The sequence below is a fragment of the Chrysemys picta genome, chromosome 1, assembly GCF_011386835.1.
Source record: "Chrysemys picta bellii isolate R12L10 chromosome 1, ASM1138683v2, whole genome shotgun sequence".
NCBI classification, from domain to species: Eukaryota; Metazoa; Chordata; order Testudines; family Emydidae; genus Chrysemys; species Chrysemys picta.
The window spans coordinates 176,464,345-176,481,486 of NC_088791.1; the positions used below are offsets into that span (position 1 = coordinate 176,464,345).

At 39.7% G+C, this 17,142-nt stretch overlaps 1 protein-coding gene across 5 annotated transcripts in view; it reads left to right on the top strand.

The window, feature by feature from the left end:
• ROBO1 (roundabout guidance receptor 1) overlaps positions 1-17,142 on the top strand; it is a 1,068,890-nt gene that overhangs the window by 686,320 nt on the left and 365,428 nt on the right. For all 5 annotated transcript variants that reach the window (XM_065575497.1, XM_065575504.1, XM_065575513.1 and 2 more), the window contains one exon: positions 2,688-3,014. In XM_065575497.1, coding sequence (XP_065431569.1) covers positions 2,688-3,014 — 327 coding nt within the window. The remainder of the gene's footprint in view (positions 1-2,687; positions 3,015-17,142) is intronic.

Consider the following 17,142-nt stretch of genomic DNA (forward strand, 5'->3'; position numbering starts at 1 on the left):
CTTTCCAAAAAACTGCCTGGATTGTCTGTGCACCGCTGTATTGCTCTCCCAGCAGATATCAGGGTGATTAAAGTCTCCCATGAGAACCAGGGCCTGCGATCTAGTAACTTCTGCTAGTTGCCGGAAGAAAGCCTCATCCATCTCATCCCCCTGGTCTGGTGGTCTATAGCAGACTCCCATGACGACATCACCCTTGTTGCTCACACTTCTAAACTTAATCCAGAGACTCCCAGGTTTTTCTGCAGTTTCATACCGGAGCTCTGAACAGTCATACTCCTCTTGCATACAATGCAACTCCCCCACCTTTTCTGCCCTGCCTGTCCTTCCTGAACAGTTTATATCCATCCATGACAGTACTCCTGTCATGTGAGTTATCCCACCAAGTCTCTGTTATTCCAATCACATCATAGTTCCTTGACTGTGCCAGGACTTCCAGTTCTCCCTGCTTTTTCCCAGGCTTCTTGCATTTGTGTATAGGAACTTAAGATAACTCGCAAATTGTCCCGCTTTCTCAGTCTGAGACAGGAATCCTCCCCTCTTGCAGTCTCCTGCTTGTACTTCCTCCCGGTATCCCATTTCCCCACTTACCTCAGGGCTTTGGTCTCCTTCCCCCGATGAACCTAGTTTAAAACCCTGGTGAACCTAGTTTAAAGCCCTGGTATAGACGCTCGGGCTGGAGCCCAGGCTCTGGGACACCCCCACATTTCAGGTTTCTAGAGCCTAGGTTCCAGCCCAAGCCTGAACATCTACCACACGGTTAGACAGCCCCACAGACCAAGCCCTGTTATCCCGAGTCAGCTGGCACAGGCCAGCCACATGTGTCTAATTGCAGTGTAGACATTCCTAGAGTGTCTTGTCCAAAGCCACACAGTGATAAAACTGGATAAGAAGTCAGAGGTTTTCTGACTTCTATTCTCCTTCTCATTCCTTAAAGATTCATCATATTTTTGTGCTTAGCCTTTGTATGTAAAAAATATGTAGAATAAATGTTGTTCTTATTTTTGTTGCCGAGGTTTCATAGATTTGAGAGGCTCTTTGGTTCTGGAACAGAAATGAGTGGCTGCAGAAATCAGCAAATAAGCTAAAGATCCTTTTATCCAGCTGGAATTTTCTGGTACAGTTAGGCTCAACATATTTTTATATTTAATATTTTTAATTAATTTCTTAATTTGTAATGCTAATACAAATCTGTTCCGAATATGTTCTGTATGAACATACTATGGTGCCATTCATCAAAGGACCACAAAGCACTTTTGATTGGTGGTTGAGTTGATATGTATTTATTGATTGCAAGAGTTCATACAAAACTATCTTCTTGCATTGCATAAAGAGTGCAAATATATTTTTAATGCAGCCAGCCAACGTCCCAGTCTTGGATTGTGCACTAACTGCTGGCTGATTAGTGTGAAATTTAATTTACACTAATTAGCCTGAGGTGAGGAGAGTGTGAAATAAACATTACATGTAAATTCTGCATTTTACAGTTATTTCTGTGTTTACATTGAAAGCAGCATCTCTATGGGATCCTCCTGTTCTAATTTTCCACACCACTTTCATGGTCTTGTAACTGGTGGCAAATACATCACATATTTCTATATATTGTGTTTCATAGCCATTCAAAACACACATTAATACTCTAATAGAGAATTTTGACATTTTAAATTTTAATTATCAAGAATTATTAACCCCAGAGGCTAATTTTCACTGTGGTAAAGTTGTATATCAAGAAAGAGAGAAATAAAGACCATTGTGAGGAGGGGAATGCAGTCATGAATTTAAAAATCTGGAAACCTTTATAGTCTTACATCTATACTGTAGGATGGTTCGTAAATGAATGTTATGTAGGGCTCTCTAAAGTATGTTGTCCTGTTCTCCTGTGGTATATACCCATCAAACAGGTGGTTATGATTGCTCCTGGCCATATGAGCATGTGCAATGAGATTCTGAATTATGCTATCCTCTATAAGAGGAGCTTGTTAGTTCACAACTTTCAATTCTTTTGGGCCAGATGGTGGAATAGTTCCCAGGGTGAGTGATATAGAGAATGAGGGAATAAACACTCCAGTACTGTAATGGGTTGCAGTATAGTCCTTACTGATATTATCTTCTCTGTAGTTTTCCTGGCATAGAAAGTTTTTGAGAGGTATTTTCATTCCATGACAATCCAGTTTCTCATGCTCCTAGTGCACTGCCTAGTCAGTGTCCAAAGCAGTTTACAATACAAGTAAAAGAAAGTAACTTTGAGGTCAGTAAATGTCACACTCTCATACCCTTGCATAAACCAGAGGAGTCTCCAGTTTACCAGTCAGGCCAGCTTCAAATCTCCTTCACATGCCCAGAGCAGCACAACTCGACAGATACCAGGGGAGTCTTGGTAAAAGGTTTTTCATCTTTGTACTGTAAAACAGTAGATCTGAGTTAATAACTTAGTTGTTTCATTAAATGAAAAAGATATCAGAAGATTATTTGACCAATGCCGCCTTAATTTGCTCATTTATGAGAAAGCATTTGCATACTGAAATCCATAAAAATTTGATCTAAATTTGAGTTATTCATAGCCATCTTTACTATAATATCCGGATACTGTGGATTAAGTCAAATTATCATATTACAAAATTCTGGGTTCCATTCAGTGACTGTGTATAATCATGATCCAATAAGAAAACTTTGGTTTCTTTATTTTATAGGCTCCCGTCTCCGTCAAGAAGATTTCCCACCTCGAATTGTTGAGCACCCTTCTGATCTAATTGTTTCAAAAGGAGAACCAGCAACTTTGAACTGTAAGGCTGAAGGCAGGCCAACCCCAACTATTGAGTGGTATAAAGGGGGTGAAAGAGTTGAAACTGACAAAGATGACCCTCGCTCCCATCGGATGTTGCTGCCCAGCGGATCTTTATTTTTCTTACGCATAGTACATGGACGCAAAAGTAGACCAGATGAAGGAGTCTATGTCTGTGTTGCACGGAATTACCTTGGTGAAGCTGTGAGTCATAATGCATCGCTGGAGGTAGCAAGTAAGTAAAGGTTTTTCATTTTTTACGAACAGTCACTTGTCTTGATGTTGGCTATTACTGTGGAAATTTAAGAGAAAAAAAATCAACTTCTCTGAGACAAACAGTTGACTTAAAATAAAGGTAGGAACTATGTACTTGAATTTACTGTACTACATACAAATATATTGGAAGGAAACGCAGACATTTTGAAGATTTGGACTTGCTGGCCAGAGGCATCTTTAGTTTTCTATGAAGTTCTGGTTCCTTGTTGGCTGTTGAATGTTGCATACCTGATTTAAAGATTGATACTTTTTTCCACTCAGGGCCGGCTCCAGGCACCAGCTAAGGAAGCAGGTGCTTGGGGCGGCCAATAGAAAGGGGCGGCACTCCGTCCGCTACTGGGGCGGCACGTCTGGGTCTTCGGCGGCAGGTCCCTCAGTCCTTCTCTTCCTCTTTGAGCTGCCGCCGAAGAGGAAGAGAGGGAGTGAAGGACCTGCCACCGAATGGCCGCCAAAGAATAGAGCGGCGCAATTGACCTGCCGCCGATGGGTTTCTTTTTTTTTTTCCCGGCCGCTTGGGGCGGCAGAAAACCTGGAGCCGGATCTGTTTCCACCACATGTCATATCAAATGCAGTTTACTATTACTGGTGATAGAGTAAAGGCTTGATGTAGCACAGCACAGGTGCAAAGTGTTGTGTATATAAACATAAGGCAAACAATTACTTAGCATGACTGGGTGCACAAGAGAAACTGGCCACGCACCAGAACTCACGTGACCGGTCAACTTCCTCTGGCTAATAGCAGGCATATGCCAAAGACAGGAGCAGATAGGTATGTTGTTCATTTACATTTCATCACACTTGTCCCTTCAAACATGCCTCTTTTCTGTTTTCTGCTCTGAAGAACAGAGTTAAAAGTGAGTGTGCATGAATCTTGAGACTTAGTGAGAAGGACTATACCTAAGTCAGAAATTTCAAACTCAAATATTTTGACACTGAAAGTCAGATTATGGAACCTAAATAAGAGTTCTGATATCCACAACTCCTATAGAAGTCTATGGAAATTGTTGTTGCTTAACAGCCCTGGAAGTCATGCCCCCTTTTTTGGTCCTAGTACCCATGCTTAGTCTCCACTCTTGTTTTCACAGGAGCAGAAGGTTCTTCTGCTTCCTGCTGTACATGCTTCCAGGACTTGAAGGTCAAGTCCCATATATGAAACATCTAAGACATTCTGTTAAAGGCCATTTTTATGTGTTTTTATTGCTGAATTACAATGATTACCACCTGAGTACTGATGGAAGCACAGCATATGCCTACACTCATACAGCCTTGATTATATAGTATATATTTTGTCATAACATTGAAATGAATTAAACTACCAGATCCACACCTGAAATCCCTTCTTGAGGAAAGATAAGAATTTGGCTCAGTAACTAATCCAAAGTTGTCTAGTTGTTCAGTGGTCTTTTGTAAAGAGTTGAGTAGCTGTAGCATTAAGCACTTTATTGAAATCCAGTTCTCTTGACCTCCAGTTTACTATTACTTACTGTACAATGTAGTTCATAAATATTGAATGTGTTTTAAAGATTTTTGCAAAAGATATTTGTAACGTGTGAGGCATTCAATTAAAAATCTGCAGTTTATTTGGTTAATAACATACAATGTAGTATCTTTTAATAACTTCTTAAAATGCACATGGTGTCAAGGCCACTATATCTTGCGTATGTATATGTATATTCACCTCACAATTTCCCATTTAAAGTCTAGGAACTAGGGTTAGGCCTATATTGGTGGAGCAGTGTTGCTGCTGCCAGGTCACTTGGCAGTTTCTAAATGACTGCACCCCAACTAAAGGTGGGTCAGAATTTGTGTGGGCTTACCCAAAGAAGGACAGCTCTGCTTTGTCGTTGAGGGTGGGATGCAGAGAGAGGAAGAAGGTCAGAAACTGCTGCAAAAGGTGCTCAGTGGTCAACTTTGCAGCAATGACTCACCCTCCCCCCCCCCCCAGGAATGCGCATAAAGGTACGAAACTTGGGTGGGGCAAGTCGGTATGTGAAAGCAGCAAAGAAGCCAGCACCCACCCTCCCTGGAGGTGAATGGCAGGCTGGGTTTGGACCTGCTGTGGGCATTACACTAGTCACCCCTTTTAAAGGGGGGCTGGGAAGGAATTTTTCCCACACCACCAGAATTGGCTGCGGTGGAGTGTGGATATTTTGCCTTCCTCACAGCGGGTGTGAGGATGGACCTTTTCTGGTGGATAGAAAAGGAGGTAGGCCATATGTCACAACTTATTTTGTAATATTGGGTGGATATTCAGTGCAGGTACTCCATAGGGAGGGCAGCCAGTGACCAGATAAATGGCCTGGTAAAGGACTTAAAAGGAGGTACTGGATAAAGAAACAGAACGGGAGAGAGGGTTTGGGGACTCCCATGACAGGTACGGCACGGGGCCACCCCCCTCCCTCCTGTCTTCCCCCTCCACCCCCCCCGTTCTCATAGCCCTCCTTAAGCCTCTTGCAAGGCTGATGAATGGTAAGGTCCAAGCCATGGGTCGGCTGGGGGACCTAAATGGAAACAAAGGGGGGCTGGTGGAAGCCACCGAGAATTGATTTAAATAAGCATGGATTTGCCTGCACTGTACACTTGATCTGCCGGGTAGCCCCAGACATCTCTATAATAAAGTTGCAGCCTGATTAAAACCATAACAAGTCCTTCTTGCGGTATACCCAGACAATGTGTTTGTGACCCCCATCTCAAGTCATCTTGATTAGATTGCCGGGAGAATCTTCATGACAGGGTATGAACTTGTATGCAAAACTTTAGTGCCATCATAAGGTTTTTCAAGTGTCTTAATTCTTGAGACAGGGATAAAAGACAAGTATCTTCTAACAGAGCTTCACATATTTGCCACAGAACAATAGCATAGCATTAACTGCTTATCCAGTTCCAATCACACTCGTATTGACAGTGAATCTCAGAGTTGTGAAATGTGAGTTGAGATTTGCTGAGACTTGATTGTTGTTAAAGTCGACATTAACACTTAAAAGGGAAAAATTACTAATACGTGTGTTAGCAAATGAAATGTTTAGTGTTGGTAACATAGTATTTGAAAAGATTTTAACAGAACAAGCAATGATGTGAAAATGCAAAACCAGTGAAGCATTTTAAATAGGACTGAAAAGGTAAAGAATCAGATATTCTAGGAAACAGGGAAATAATTGAAGGCTACTGGAATAAATTTACATTAAATTTAACATCTGTGAAACATAGATATAACACTATCATTATAAACTACAGTTAGACTCATAGTGGTCAAAGAGAAAACACTGTTTTGGTTCACTTGTCACTGCATCCTCTTTTATACAAACAGTATTATCATATGCAATTGCTACTTTAAAAATCGTTAAATTTTAGTTTTGTCTTTGCATGTTTACACAATAAAATTGCCTTTATTTGGTGTGCATTTAAGAAACACAAAAGAACACTTTAGCATATTCATTTGGTTATGCTTTAATGCTACACAATCAGTTTAACTGAAAGACGTTTGTAAAAAAAAAAAAAAAAAGGTGGGGGAACAAAAGCTTTTATGCACTGTAACTGGTAGGTATGATTGGAAGCGACTCTTATCTATAGCAGTAATTTGCATTTTATAAAGCACTTCCTTTTTCATCAGTTCTGTTTGTCACAACTTTATTTAGCTTTCAGTCCTTTAGTATCCAGTGAATTTGTAGCCTACACTTCAAATCAACAAATAGTTTATTTATTTTTCCAATAAACACTAAAATCAAATTTTTAGTGTTTTCTAAAAACCACGTTTTCAAAACAAATTCACTCTTCATTTTTTGAGATAGGACAATTCATCAAGGACATTTTGTTTTTGTTTTTACAATACAATGGGGATATTACTAATTCTTTTCTTTGTTTTATGATACATATACGCTTTAGAGAGTCTCCAATTACAATAGAAGAAGTTAGGGTGATATGTCAAAACTCAATAAAATCTTCCGGGATGTGAAATATTAACATTAAACATTTTTTAAATTCTACTAATATATTTTTAAGTACATATAAAATTTTATTCTGTGTATCAGATTGACAGCCCCAGAAACTAGAATCCTCCTTGTATCCACAGAACAGGTAGAATATGAGGAAGCAGGAATTTGCAAGCTTACTCATCTTCTACTTCCCACTCCCCAGTAGGCCCACCAAAATATGCTGAATATGTATCTTCACTTATCCCTCACTGAGGTCTATCTTTTAGCTAGCCAGGACCATTTGTCCCTTGGTGAATAGCATCGATGTAGCACTAATAACTATTTGGTATCTTTAGTAAACTGAATCAAGAAAACCATTTTCCTCACTACAATCTCTGCCTCTCATTTTACTTTAAAATTATGAGCTTTATGCATTACATTGTTGGGTTTGCTTTCTAGGGTTCTTGGCATTGTTTAAAAGTACTGTATTCTCTCTTATTTTCATATGCTTTTCCTGTATGTATTTCCTGTTATTGGCCTTTTTTTAAACAAGCAAACAAAATAGCAACATGATCCCCAAGTGTGGCGCTATGTATGTAATAAATGTATCTTCCAAAATGGGGTCTCTTCCCTAAATACAGCATAGCATTGCTTATCTTATCCTGAGTCTCTTCTGTGTGTGTTCAGGTTACAGGGTTGTGTGTTACTGACTTAGTCAAATCACAAGTCACTTGATATTTCTTGACACCAAAAGCTTAAAATCTATCAACCATTTTGATGAGCAGTAGTGCAAAACTCTAGAGACGTGTAGTACTGTGACAGTTAGAGAAGTAGCTTTGTAACTTAATATTAGGTGATATAATTTTTATGTAGTTTATTCACAAAGGAGGTATAAAATATATATAATATATAAAAAATAGGAGGTTCAATTACAAGACAGGTTAACAGGATATTGTTCCCACTTTCTGAAATGGAACCTGCTTACATATCTTCAGACTTTACTCACAACTGAATAAGGCTTCTGTGTACTAGACCAACCAGTGAAGGCAATGGGATAATCAGGCATCGGTAACCAGTCATCCTTCAGAGACTTTATACCACTACAAGTCTGTTTGCTTCTCTCTTCTTGACTTCCTGAACTCAGCCTTTTGATCACTGGAGACCTCCTTAAATTAGCTCCATGCTTTGTTTTTGAAGAATGTAACTGGTTTTGAATTACCATGTACCAGTGACACATTCCCTGTTGGTGAAAGGTCCTAAAGAATGTGATAAAGGGCATGTCCTTGTCAAGACTAAATGGGGTAATTCTTATTATAAATGTCAGTTTTTACAGGTAGGAGCACAGAGTCGATCAGTGTTTTGCTCCTCCAAATAAGTGGTCCAGACAAGAATCTGTCCATCACATAAACAACTTAGAAACAAAGGCTGTTCCTCACCCTAAAGGAAACAAAATCTCTTTTGGAGATATGAGAGAGGTTATCTATCAACAAACCAGGAGTGTACTACAGCTGTTTCATGCTGTTGAGTCCCTGAAGCTTCTCTGATGAACAGATGCACCTGATCAAGATCAAATTAATTTATTTGGCATCTCATTGCACAGCAAACTGACTCAACAGTTACAGTGCATCCTTTAGATTTCCATGCAATTACTCTTTTTTGAGAGAGAAGATATTCCTGGACCTGTAATATCCATGAGAATAAAGATGGTTCTCAAGTTGTGTGGCATTTATTCATAACCAACAGTGGTAGTAGTGGCAGGCAAATGCCCATGGTCAATACCTTTTTGCCTTCCTCATTTCTGCCTTTTCCCCGCCCCCCCCCCCCCCCCCCATTCTGAAGATTCTGCGGATCTTAAGGAGAACCAAAGTGCCGGCGTTTGGTAGACACCATCCTCATACATCTTCATTTTCAAATTGCTTCTTGCTTAGATGATAGCTATAGTTTTGCCACCCGTGTTCAGGAAATCTTTATTCCTAAGCCCCCTAAATCATATTGCTGTAAAACAGGAGTGGCCAACCTGAGCCTGAGAAGGAGCCAGAATTTACCAATGTACATTGCCAAAGAGCCACAGTAATACATCAGCAGCCACTCATTAGCTTCCCTCCCCAGCTCCTCCTGCCGATCAGCGCCTCCCCTTCCTTCCCTGCACCTCCCAATCAGCTGTTTCCTGGCATGCAGGAGGATCGGGGGTGGAGCAAGGGCATGGCAGGTTCAGGGGAGGCGATGGGAAGGCATGGAGTAGGGGCAGGGCCTGTGGCAGAGCCAGGGGTTGAGCAGTGAGCGCCCCCTGGCACACTGGAAAGTTGCCGCCTATAGCTCCAGCCCCGGAGTCGGTGCCTATACAAGGAGCCGCATATTAACTTCTGAAGAGCCGCATGTGGCTCAGGAGCCACAGGTTGGCCACCCCTGCTGTAGAAAAACTGGTCTGTGCAACTAGGTTTTTGAGTAAAGATTTGCAAAGAGACTGTTTTCTAATACAATTATTTTTCTACAAGTTATACTAATCATTACCTCTAATTTCTGTAACAGTGCTTCTCGGCATTGCACAGCTAAAATTCTAAGCTATTGTGTATGTTGTTTGCTAATATATTTGTTTTTAGTTTAGAGCTGGATGGTAACCCAAATGTTCTTCACATTCAGTTCCCGGCAGTACCTATAAAGTATTCTGACTTACCAGGATGACTTACCATCCTTTTTGAGAATACTTTCTTAGGATGGTGTTAACTTGAGATATAATCTGACATCTCTATCTAATCAGTCTTCCTAAGAGACTGATGTCCTTCTTACAGCAATTACTTTGGGGATGGTACTTCAAAAATGACATGGAAAAAACATGGCTCACTTACCTTTGATTGGTAAGTTGTAACATAGTGATCATACCTGTTCTCACTGTAGGTTCAGCTCTGGAAATACCGCAATCTCTGGGAGGTTATATATGCATTCTAACGGCCTTTGTATAGAAGGACTGTTCTAAAGCAGTAGCTGAAATTAATCAGCAAAATAGTTCCCATTTTGGAGTAGACTTTGTGGCCCACTGGTAACTGACAGATCAGCACTTGTTAAGCAAGTTCATTTTAATGTAATGAGTAGGTTAAATTCACTTTGTGAAGAATCTTGTTAAGTTATTTGCTCTATAAATTACTGTAATATGGTACCTAAACTGCATTGCAGTTGTATGGCACAATTATTTACTGAGTTGATTTTGAGAAGATTTTAGATTTTGTTTGCATTCTAAACTGGGAAAACAGGACTCCTAATAATAACCTACAGCCTTGATAACTTTTCTCAGAATATTACTTACATTCTTTAATGTTAGAGTCTTAGGCGTGGAAAAGATTTGAATAGAACTGGTTCGTTCCTTTCTTTCCTCCCAAAGTTTCAGACACAGGAAGAAGCAGATATCATCAAAAATTTTAGTGACGCTATAGCCACAAGTAATGGTATTAACAAAAGTTGCTTGAGGCAATGCAGGTTTCATAGCGCAGTTGTTGGTAATGCTTTTAAAAGTATTACCATCTATGCTGTATTTGCCTTGAAACTATGTGTTACTGTATAGCTGTAACAACAACTGAAATCGTGGGTTACTAGAAGCTGTCAACTTCTAAAGCATTTTTAAAATGGAATGTAATGTCATTTCAAATCTTACTTCCTGTGCAACAATGATAACACGTGTGTTTGTGCCTGCTATTTGCAATACAGTATGTGTTGACTGTACTTCAGGAAAGCAAAAGTGATTACATTAGCTTATCTTCATATAGCTTTGGATTTTTTAAAGTAATTTTCTTAGCCATTCTAGTCAATTGCAGAACATGTTATCGTTGAGAGTTTGAGTCTTTAGTTCTATCCTTTATCTCATTCACTTAGTTCTTCAGGGGAACAGAGACCAGGGCGGGGGAGGGATAGCTCAATGGTTTGAGCATTGGGTTGCTAAACCCAGGGTTGTGAGTTCAATCCTTGAGGGGACCACTTAAGAATCTGGGGCAAAATCAGTACTTGGTCCTGCTAGTGAAGGCAGGGGGCTGGACTCAATGGCCTTTCAAGGTCCCTTCCAGTTCTTGGAGATAAGATATCTCCATTTTTTTTATTTTGCTTTGCAATTAATTCTAACTCCTTCTCTCCCCAACATCCTATGTAATTTGGCAGCAGAATTACATTGGTAGTAATTAAAGCTGAAGTAATTCTGGGAGCTTAGTACTATAAGGAAATCCCATCTAACTATCCTTGGCATAAAACATAGTTATCCTAATGAAAATGGGAGAATTAATCAAAAACAGGGGAGCAACTAGCCATAGCTGGGGAAAAAAAAACTAATTTCCTTGAAACTTACTGTTACATTTCTAAATTTTGATATTATATACATAATTGAGCTATTATATTTACAGCACATCCCTGAAACTTTGAAAGGTGATTATTGTACTCCAGAGAAATAAAACTATCCTCCTTTCAGATCTAAAAAGGTGTTGTATACACACACATGCATAAGTTAGTTCTGTTTTTAAAAAAAATAAGGAAAGTAAAACTCAAAAATAAAATTCAAACTTTTTAATTAAATGTCTTTCTCAAATACTATTGTGGATTGATTATGGGTTAGGCCTAGCAAAAATGAACAAATGTTTTATAAATCAGGGAGTAATGACATGTTTTAAAATATAGTTATTCACCATGATCTGTAAAATATCAATTGAGGGCCAGAGGATTCTATCTGGGGAGAAAAAAAGTTTGACCTACCTTTTTCTACTATGGAATTGACAGTAATTCCTCACTTAAAGTCGTCCCGCTTAATGTTGTTTTGTTGTTACGTTGCTGATCAATTAGGGAGCATACTCATTTAAAGTTGTGCAATGCTCCACTCTTACATTGTTTGGCTGCCTGCTTTCTCCACAGCTGGCAGCCTCCCTATGGCCCCCTCCCCCGCAGTGCCTCCCGCCTGCCGGCAGACTCTGAGAATCAGCGCCTTCCCCCTCCTCCCCCTGCCTCCTGCGGGCGGCAATCAGCCGGCTTGCGGCATTTTGTAGGGAGGAGGGAGGAGCGAGGACTCAGCGTGCAGGCTCCCCTCCCTCCCCTGCCTTCCGAACGCAGCAAGCCAGCTGATTGCCCTGGGCAGAAGGGAGGGGGGAGGAGTGAGGACTCGGTGCGCCTCCCCCCTCCTTCCCCTACACGGCAATCAGCTGGCTTTGGGTGTTTAGAAGGGAGGGGGGAGGAGCCAGGACGCAGCAAGCGAAGTAAAGGGGGAGGAGATGGGGGGGAAAGAGGCGGGTCAAGGGTGGGGGTTTGGGGGAAGGAGTGGGTGGGCTGAAGGTTGAACCCCCTGCCTCTGGTGCTTGCAGAGTAGGGGAAGCTGCCCTGGAACCTAACTCCCCCATTTACATTAATTCTTATGGGGAAATTGGATTTGCTTAACATCGTTTCACTTAAAGTTACATTTTTCAGGAACATAACTACACCGTTAAGTGAGGAGTTACTGTACTTCCCTTCATTTTTCCCCCCATGTCACACTTGAGAACATGTGCTGTTCCTTTACATCTTTAATGGCAAACTCAGCAAAAGGGGAGTCTAGGGTAGGTTCTAGAGCAGTGGTTCCCAAACTTTAACAATTTGTGAACCCCTTTCACTAAAATGTCAAGTCTCACGAACCCCCTCCTAAAAATGAATATTTCCAGGGATTTTCTCCTTTACCTGAGTATATATTATAAAAGCAGTGATCTTGGAAATATAAAATTTGTTTTTATGACATGCTTATTACACACTATTTGTTATTAATTATTAGTTATCATTACAGTATTTTTATTGCATTATGAAAATGGCAACACTCTTCCAAGATCTCACTTTTGTAGCTTGTATCACTTTGAATAAGCCTGTTATAAGACAAGGCTCCTATGTTTCAGATATGAAACATCATGAAGGCATTTAAGAAGCCAACTCAGAGTTCCTCCTACACAAGCATTCAGGTCTTGAGCAGTCCAGGCAAACAATGCACGTTACAACAAAGCTTAAAATTGTTCATAATAATTTTAAAAACAATACTAGCTGCCTATATAATTTTAAAAACAGCAAAAAATATCCACCTCCCTTTCCATTTCTTATAAGGAGTCTTGAAGTTTAAATCTCCTCAGTGTGATAGCAATGCTTGCTTTGATCTGCTTAGCTCTTGGAAGTCCAGGGGCTCCAGGCTGCTGGCCCCATGCTGCCCAGGATCCCTAGGGACATCTCTGTCCGCCATTAGAGATTTTTTTTCCCAAGAACCCCCTGTAACATTTCGCGAACCCCCAGGGGTTCACGAACCCCAGTTTGGGAACCACTGTTCTAGAGTGAAGCTCTACATTGAACTAGAAAGACAATGTAGTTTTATTCTGATACTTGTTTTCCTTTCCCCAGTAACATTCTCAGTTCACTGTTGGGAAAAGTTGACTTTCTGTGATTCTTCCCTATTGTCACTTGCCATGGTGTATAAATCTCTACCCTCCAGAAGAATTTCAGTTTGAGACCACAGCATGGTGGAATGGCAGAATCAGTGCTTCACTAAAATGAAATTTAGCACAGAATGTGTCAAAGTACAGCTCAGCCCATTCATTTATGGACAAGAAAGTGAAGCTGACTGCAGATTCAGAAAGAAGTCAAACCTGTAGTTGAAATATCACCACTAAAATGTATCCAAACTGATGCAATTCTCTGGAATGATAAAATTGCAGAACTAAATTGTGTTTAATCTGTCCTCAAAAGGACAAGCTCTGTGTGAATCGCCTAACATATAATCTGTGTGGATCTGGGATAATACACAAGAGCACGCTTGAAAGATTTAAAAACACAATTGATCATATACCTAGTACTGGCATTTTACGATCTTGATAGCTGGTAGCTACGCCAATTACATAGATATGTTTGGAGGCTCATATTTTATCTTTCCAGATGGCTTTCAGATAATGAGACCAGATATGTCTAAAACAGAAAGAGCATGTTTGGTGAGCATGTCAATTTCAACTTGCCGCTGCTTGGGAATGCTATGAGCAGCAATAGAGATGGCCACTGTAGTTCTTTGTGGGGAAGCAAGATCCAAAAAAATGGTAACTGGAGAGGGCTAAAGCAGCAGAGACCTCCCTTTTCCTCTTCCACATCTTTGTTGCAGGTAGAGGCCATTGAGGAATGGGGAGAGGGGGGCAAGGAAGAGAAGTGCCTGATGAGAGTTGGTTGAGACATTTTCAACAAAACATTTTTTGTTAGAAAATGCCAATTCAGCAAAACCAAAACTTTTTATGGAAATGCATCATTTTCAAAGAAAGTTTTTCATTGGGAAGGTTCCTCAGGTTCCGGAGTGAATTTCTTGTCAAAATGAGAGAGGGTTCCCCCAGAATAGCCAGGGCCTTGAGCCAGCATCCCAGGTGAATGCCCCAAATACTGAATGATTCCATTGTTCTGGGGTTGGGATATGACTTTTTTGGACCAACATTTTTTTTTTTCTAAAGGTCTCGGTTTTGTCCCACAGCAGGAGTTTTTTTTTGAAGGACGGAAAGCCTATCTGTGTGACAGATCCCTTTACCTCTCTCAGCAGGCAAAAGGCCTTGGAGAGGAAAAGCAAAAATTTATTTCCCCCCTTGAAGGAGTGGTAGGTGTGGTGCGACTTCATATTTATCAAACACTTCCAAGACAGAGGCTGATACAACAGATGGAGTCCTAAAGCATGGTTCACAGACAGCACTCAGATAAAAATTCCAGAACCCTCTCCTTCCTAGCATCTAAGGTCAACAGCAGGCTGACTTCTCCTGGATATTGCTGGTAGGCTTCCTGATCCCAAGGAGCTCTTTTATATCTATCATTAGCTAGTAGGTATGTGGTCAATTTTTAAAGCCCTGCCTCACAGCATGTCACTTTAGGCAGAGCTGTGGGGCTAGATTTCAGAATCACAAATCTCTGAAATTTTTCAGAAACAATCATCTGCTGAACCCCTAACAGGGAGAGAGAGACACACACACACACACACACACACATCCTACTTTTTGATCATGTGCCAATTTCTGTACCACTTTTACCATTCCGTTGTATATGAGAAGTTACTGGCAAAGATTATGAAGGGCTAGATGAGCAAAATGCTGCCTTTCTGGTCCTCACCATTGATTATCTAGATCCTGGTTCCTCTCAATCCTACATTTTCTAATATGTTTTCCTGTAATACTGAGAAATCGGCATGTTAACCCAAATTTAGGAAGATAATTATGTTAAGCTAACATGTCTGAAAAACTTATTCTTTTTGCCTGTCAAAATGGGGGGGACATAGGTTTTGATCAATATTTACAGGAATGGTATTTTTATAAGTCACTATTCACCTCAAATAAAGAGAAATAGGTGTTCTTAAAATAGAAAATAATGTGTGTTTATTGTCTCTAGACTATAAAATTTCCTGAAACAAAATTGCACTGGTTATAAAGCTTTGCATCTTTGTGTCTGTGTAATGTTCAGATGACAATCATCTGACCAAACTTGGATCCAGTATGTAAATTGATTTCAGCTGACTGCATTGAATTTGAAAGAAATTTAATATGGAAACTGCCTCTGCTCCTCTCCCCATGGTAGTAGATGCTTCTCTACGTCATCTGTTAAGCAGTGCATAGTCAGCATATGGCTCTTTCTCTCCTATTTAAACTGTTTCCTCCTGGGAAAGGGAAATTCCCCTCAGACCAGACAGACATCTGCTGACTCTCTCTCCTACCAGCAAAGCCACAGAAAAGATATCTTTCCTGTGATTAAAAGAAATACGTCTGGAGGCTTTTAGTTTTCATTCAATTAATCAAAGATTAAACCCATGTGGACTCTCTGAACTGAGCTTCTTTGTGCTTTCTCTAGTGCTGCTGATTGGAACCCTTCTGCATATGTTTTGACTGAAATTTAAGATTTTACCCACATAAATGTTTTAATGCAAAACTAATGTGTCTTCATCAGGAACAAGAAAAAAAGTTTAATAATAAGTAGAAAATAGAGTATAAAATATTACTACTAAGTTTCCTTTCACATTAACGCATAACTTGAGGTGCATATTTTAATTAAAAAATAAAATGAAAAGTAATACAGTGTGCAGTGCCGTATACTTTGTCAAGTCCATGTTTCTCAACAAAAGCCTTATGGATATATTAGAGGCACATAGTTTAAGGCCATAAGCAACCAGCAGCTCATTTAGTCTTACCTCCTGTATATCTAATCCATATATTTCCATTGATAAATCATTTAAAAAATAGTGCTACTATGCACTATAAACATTATTTACACTAAGAATGTCGGTAGCTTCTACCTTAATTCCTCATCCCGATGATGTACTGCAGATGAAATGTTAGATAAATGTTTCAATCTTGTAGGTTTTTCCCCTACCTCTGAAAGGGAGTTATTTTTCTTCCCAATGTTTATAAAAAAATGTTGACTGAAAAAGTCATTAAGAGCAGGATCGCAATAATTAAACAGATTATCTGAATACTAGTGAGTCTGTTTATACAGACTATTTATCTGAAGATAATTTGGTTGGCTCCAGTTTTATTAGTGGAATTAGTTCTTTGTTATATAGTCTGTGGCATGGTTTTGAAACAGCAGAGACCTTACTGATAACTTGACTTTCCAAAGGTATTTGTACACAGCTGTGCTTTCTCTTGCAGTGTTCTGACTAATTATTCTATATTTTGGTAATGTATTGATTGATTTTTTTCTTTAAAATGTATTTAAAATATAGTAGCCTATGTAATTTTCTGAAAAGCTTTGAATCCTGTAATTAAAATACACACACAGCATAAAGAACTACCCTTAGATAAATATCCACCCAACAATCTTTTTTTTTTTCTTTCTGGCAGCACATTTGATAGTCTAGCAAAGATTTTGAAGGTGGATTTTCATGCAACCTTTTATTTCTAAGGAACTATCAGATTTCTAGTTTTTATGCATTATTTTTAGGCTATGCTCCTACTGCTGACTTTGACATCATCCCTCATCCTTTTGTGTATCCAAAATTTCTGCTGAAGTCTGTGGTACATTCTGTGCAGACACACACACAACTATCTTGGGGATGGAAGTAGTATAAGACCATAGATAGTAGGATCAGACCCTTAATGGAAAGATTGGAAATGTGTTTGTTTGGTCCCTCAAGATGCATTTAAAAAAAAACAAAATAATCCTAAAAAACTTGAATCAACAGATGTACTGTTA